Source organism: Meriones unguiculatus, chromosome 6 (assembly GCF_030254825.1).
Source record: "Meriones unguiculatus strain TT.TT164.6M chromosome 6, Bangor_MerUng_6.1, whole genome shotgun sequence".
Lineage (NCBI taxonomy): Eukaryota > Metazoa > Chordata > Mammalia > Rodentia > Muridae > Meriones > Meriones unguiculatus.
The window spans coordinates 32,516,945-32,522,652 of NC_083354.1; the positions used below are offsets into that span (position 1 = coordinate 32,516,945).

Sequence of the window (5,708 nt, forward strand, 5' to 3'; positions counted from 1 at the left end):
CCAGGGTGATACATGCACTCCCTCACGTGTGCACGTGGATAGACAGGCAGGCAGATGGCGGGACAGAGAGGCCAGATGTTGTCCGACTATCCACGAGGCAGAGCTAAGGACAAAGCGGAGCTCCCCTTGCCTCGAGCTGCTGGCCGGCCTAGGGGGGTGGTGGTGCTGGGAAACTGCCTCATTCCACTGGGGAGAGGCAGTGTGCTCAGACACGAGTGTGGGGGTGCGTGTGTGGGGGTGTGTGTAGAACTAACAGGCAGGACACAGACACCTAAGCTCTTCTCACCAAAACCAGCAAATGAACAAATAAACACACACACACAGGAACGGTTCTCTTAGTGACTTTTACTGCTTGGTCGTTTCTCTTGACAGTGGTTCTTGGCCGAGTGTGTGAGACATGAAGGCAGAAACCCGAGAAGCCGTCAGAGACAGTGTCCTCTCTATCCCCGTCTGCTTAAACCATCAAAATATTTCATTTATAAAAATTAATCTAAATATAAATATTGACACTAAAGATCAAAATCACTGGATGACAAAATAATTTCTGGAACTATAGCATGTTTATGGTTAAATAGTAAATTAAATCTTTGTACTTTTTGGCACAAGGAAACCTTTAGAAAAGTTCAAATGCCATAGAACAGGCTTTTTCTTCATCATTATAATTTTTTTTGCAAGGCTTACACAGTACACGCTTCTCTCAAACGAAAACTGAGTGTTTGAACGCTGTTAGCACAAAGGTGGTCTCGAGGCCTCCTGAGGGGAACGTCCTGTTTGAAAGTCAGATCTTCCTGTTGTTTTTAAGTTTTGTGTGAGTGTGAATCACACCCATTGGATAAGATGACGAAGGTTCACTGTTTCCCTGGAGTCCTTTCTCGGGGTGACACACACGTCAGCGGGAGCATTATGGGAGATACAGGGGTCACCATCAGCAGCAGGCACACGGGGGTGGGGGGCACTTAGAGCAGGTCTGGGTGTGAAAACAAGGCCAGGCTTCTGGGGACGGGGCATTCGGGACAGAACTAGCTCCCGGGCGTGGCCTCAGCGAGCTCACTTGTCTGGCCATACAGGAAACCCGAGTGCCCACGCGAGGGGACATTGGGTAAAGCAGGGAGCCAACGCCAGGTCCCTCCCTCCCCAGCGCACCGATGCGTCACAGATCCAGGAGGCCAGCGCTGGAGATGGCAACAGCAGCGTGAGTCCGTCTGTGTGTGTCGACACTGCTCACGCATTCAGCCAGCCTGTCCGCTGAAACACGCAGGGACGGTCCCTCCCTCGCTCACCACCGCCCTTCCCTCCACACGTTCCCCTGCACCACCATCGCTGAGGTCGGCGGGAACACGCTGGAGGAGGGACGCGCTCCTGTGCCTTCCGCTTTGCAACCATCCATTTACCCACACGCCCCCTCCGGAGTCTGTGTCCTTTACCTAACAGTGACATTCCTCGGGCCCCTGGGTAAACCGCGCAAGAACCCTAATTCAGAAGGAGACCTGGCTGAGGGACCTGGGCGTGGCTGGGGGGGATGGGAGCTCAGTGTGGCCGAAGCGGAGGAGGAGTGGGGGTGGGGACAGGCCGGGGGTGGGGATCCCAGTGAGACCGTTTCCAGCCCCCCAACCCCAGCATCTGTTGGGACGTGGAAAGCACGGTGACGGCCCCACCCTCCTTACACGAAGCTCCTCTCCCCTCCGACATTTTTGATGGGGGTAAAAAGATCAGAAAACACACATGGCCGGTGAAGGGGACACACAGGTACGAGGGTCTCTCCCGGAGCCAGCGGCGGGATTCGGTCTCGGCTTCCCCGAGCCTGAGGCGTGCGGGCGCGTGCAGCCGTGTCGCGCCTCCGGCCTCGGCGGAGATTCGCACAGTACTCCATGGCGGGTGGTCAAGGCACTGTCGTGGACGCCGGGCAGTGGCTCACTGGCTGTGCACATCCGGGCGTGTCAGTGCGTCCCCGCTGGCTCAGGGGCGGGCTCCTGGGGGGTGAGGACAGGGGAGTCAACAGCTGTGTGGTACACCAGCCGCCCGACACGCGTGCGCACCGGCACTGTCACCCGACATGGCGGCTGACGTGACCTTCCCGCTGGTTTGCTCACCCACACTGGGGCGGGCTGTGGAGCCCGCCCTCCTCACTCCTCCCTCCCAGACCCGGCCTTGCTCTCTCTACTGACACGTGAGCAAGCAGCCTCAGGGCCCACCACCGAGGGCGGGCACACTCCTGTGCCCCAGACACCGCTGTGGCCACGGGAAGAGCAGCTCTGTGGCCTCCTTACACGTGTGCGTGTGGGTTCTGCTGCTGTGGAAGCTGATTCATCAACAGAGGCCTCGAACTGTGCATTTACCGGTTGTGTGCACACTCAGGGCGTGTGTGCAGGGGTGGGTGGGCAGAGGCTGGCCTCCCGCTGTGCTATCACCAGGCATGTGAGGGGGGTCAGGGGCTGGCCTCCCGCTGTGCGATCACTGGTGTGCACACACAGCATTACCCCCTCGTGTGATTCCCAGAGTATGAGTGTGACCCTCCGGCAGGTTCTGGGCAGCTGCTGACTGTTTAGGAATGGGCACCCGTGGCTGGCACACTTACAGATGCTCACAGACCACTCAGGAATAAAAGCCCTGACACACCCACCAGACCTGGCGCAGGCCACGGCCTCCCGGGCTCTCTGGGGCAGAAGGAAGGTCCCGCCCCGGAATGGAGGTCCCAGCACGGGACACACGAGTGTGAGGCAAAAGAATATTTACCACCAAGCCCGCCGTGCCGCCCTTCCTGTCAGGGGCCCTGTTTGTGCAGGAGCCTTGCACGAGGAAGCTGCGGCCGAGTGTCTTCGCAGGGGTCACAGGGGACGCTTCCGCTGTGTCAGCTGAAAAGGGCACAAGTGGCAAGATCAGCGCCAGCGCGTGAGTGGAAGCGCCCTGGCTGGGCACGCGAGTGCTTTCCTCCCCGGCTCTCCCAGGACTCTGCTCACAAACTACCTCACACGTGTGTGGCACACTGCTTCGGGGGACCCAGGTGGGTGAGAGGGAGGCCTAGGGTGGATGCCAGCACCAAGCGTGTAAGCCAGGACTGCTGGCTGGGCTCAAAGGCCACCGGCCTCACCACACTCTCACACACAGCTCTCGTGCACTTCCACACGCATACACGGATCCACTCGCAGCACACCGCCTCACACACTCACAGAGGGCCTAGCACAGCCCTGGGGAGAGGGCCCGCTGGGTCTGGTCCTCACACACCTTCACAGCGGGGCCTCGACTTCCTCCCACCATTGCGGTCCTAAGGGCCACATACCTCGCACAGGAGGGGCCGGCAGCTTCCTCCTCTGCTGCCTCGACGTGTCGATGGTTTGCACCTACGAACAGACACGCCGTCAGTGCAGCTCTGCAGACTCGGGGCGTGCAAGCCTGTGCGGGGGGGGGGGGGGCGTGCAAGGCTGTGTGGGGCTATGTGGGGTGCGAAAGGCTGTGTGTGGGGGCGTGCAAGGCTGTGTGGGGCTGTGTGGGGCTGTGTGGGGCTGTGCGGGGCGTGCAAGCCTGTGAGGGGGGAGGGGGACGTGCAAGGCTGTGCGGGGCTGCGGGGCCGACAGACCTGGCTCCTCTGCTTCCGGTCCCGTCTGCGCGTGAGGCTCACGCACGGGGCGATGTTCAAGCCGGCGACCGTCAGGGCTGAAATGCGGCTCTCGATGTCAGAAATCTCCACGGGCGCACGCGATCACAAACATGAAAGGAAGCAAGTCGGGTTAAAGTGTGCCAACGCAGAAGGATGAGGCTGCTATCGTGTGTGCGTGCATTCACTCATGTACTTACTCACTCACTCACATATTCATTCATTCATTCATTCATTCATTCAGTCAGTCACTCACTCACACACACACTCAGTTCTGCCTTTTCTCTTTGCGGCAGGGTCTCACACCCCGGGCCGGCCTGGAACTCTGGATCATCCGGCCTCTGCCTTGTAAGTGCCAGAGTTACAGGCATGTGTGCAACACCCGGCTTTTTCCTTCATTTACATTTTACTAATGATGGGTTTAGCTAGCTCGGCACAAACAAACAAACAGGCGAAGGCGGCAGAACCCTGGGGGCCAGGCCTCCATCGGAGCAATAGTGACATGGGTGTTGCCAGCTGCTCTCTGAGTGGATGTAGGGCAGGATGGAGCTCACTCGGGGGAGGTCACGCCCTGGAGAGACCCGGCTGAGGTTTCGGTAACCGTCACAGCCTCACACTGCCTGTGAACACTCATCTTTCCCACCTGCGGTTCGAGGCAGCTCACTTCTTTACCCTGTGGCTCCTCTCACCAGCTCGGAACTGGGCGGTTCAGGCCCCAGGGACCCGCTGTGTCTGGCTTCTCCGTGTGTGATTACGGGTTTAATTTTACATTTTTTTTTTTTTTTAATGTGGAATCTGGGTGAACACCAGGCCCTCAGGTGAGTGTGTTTTACCAGTGTCCCCGAGTCCCCAGAGCTGGCTGGGAGCAGCCTGAAGAAGCACCGATCTGTGTCAGGCACATTTCCAGAGCGTGGTGCGTGGGAGCAGCCGTGTCTGAGCCCTGCTCCACGCTCACGGGCTGAGCCGTTCATTTCCCCACTCACCAGCCCCCTTAAAAGGATGTGTTCACATGCACATGTGTGCTGTGTGTGGGTCTGTGTGCTTGTGTGCAAATGCCCTTCCAGAATTTCAGTTTCAGGGATCCAACGATTTCTTCCGACCAAGCACAAACACGGTGCACACGCACACACACGCACGCACACACACACACACACACACACACACACACACACACACACACGGGAAAAACACACCTAAAGTTTTAAAAAGTTTAAAGAAAGAAAAGGGTCAACAGTCCCAGCTATGGAAGGCGGCTCTGTGCAAGCCAGCAGGGGCGCCTGGCGCCGTGACGGTCTCACACGGGTCTAAGAAGGTTCATTTCCAGCCGGGGTCTGGGGCTCACCTGGAGCTCGGCGTGGTGCACCTGGGCTGCAGCCGCGGCCACCTGGTCCTCCAGCTGCGCCAGCTCCGTGTCTTGCGTGCCGCTGTGGATGCAGCGGGCGGCGTCCTCCAGCTCGCCCAGGCGGCCCTCCAGCCCGTACACCGTGCCCGCCGCCAGGTACACCTGCGGGGACAGCACGGCCTGAGCGCTGCGGAGGCTGGAGGGCGGCACCTGGGGTGGGAGCCGCCGGGAGAGACCCACTTATCAGCACGGCAGCCGGCGAGGCAGGCAGCCTCCAAGTCTCTCCACACACAAGGCAAGTGCGAGGCGCGATTCACAGCAGCGTAAGCCGTGACTTCTCCGGGACTCGGGGCAGGGAGAGCAACCGGAAACACACCGAGAGCTCACAGTTGGGTGTCTGGAGTTATTCGGGTGAACGGCCCGTGTGAGTGTCGCAGCAGAGGAATGGGGAGAGCTGGAGGCGGCGGTGACACGCCTACCCACTTTACCGGACAGCAGCAGAGTGCAGGCGCGTCCACACCCCAGGACTGTGGTTTATATTTTCAACCCTGTTGTTACCCGTTAATGTTCCTTTTTTGTTCTTTGTTTTGTTTTTGAGACAGGGTCTCTCTGTGTAGCCCTGGCCGTCCTGACTCACTCTGTAGACGAGGCTGGCCCAGAACTCGCAGAGACCCTCCTGCCTCTGAATCCCGGGCGCTGGGATCACAGGCGTGCGCCAAGCACAATGTTCCTTTTTCAGATGAGTATTTTTTATTGCAGCCGAGACAGAGCAGC

At 59.0% G+C, this 5,708-nt stretch overlaps 1 protein-coding gene across 2 annotated transcripts in view; it reads right to left on the bottom strand.

Moving 5' to 3' along the window:
* Window positions 1-330: 330 nt before the first annotated feature.
* The window catches only part of Myrip (myosin VIIA and Rab interacting protein), a 115,457-nt gene continuing 110,079 nt past the window's right edge, over window positions 331-5,708 (bottom strand). For both annotated transcript variants that reach the window (XM_060385053.1, XM_060385052.1), the window contains 5 exons: window positions 4,935-5,096; window positions 3,575-3,679; window positions 3,278-3,338; window positions 2,734-2,852; window positions 331-1,970 (listed from right to left, as the gene is read on the bottom strand). In XM_060385053.1, the coding sequence (XP_060241036.1) occupies window positions 1,938-1,970; window positions 2,734-2,852; window positions 3,278-3,338; window positions 3,575-3,679; window positions 4,935-5,096 (480 nt within the window). In that variant the 3' untranslated portion in view covers window positions 331-1,937. The remainder of the gene's footprint in view (window positions 1,971-2,733; window positions 2,853-3,277; window positions 3,339-3,574; window positions 3,680-4,934; window positions 5,097-5,708) is intronic.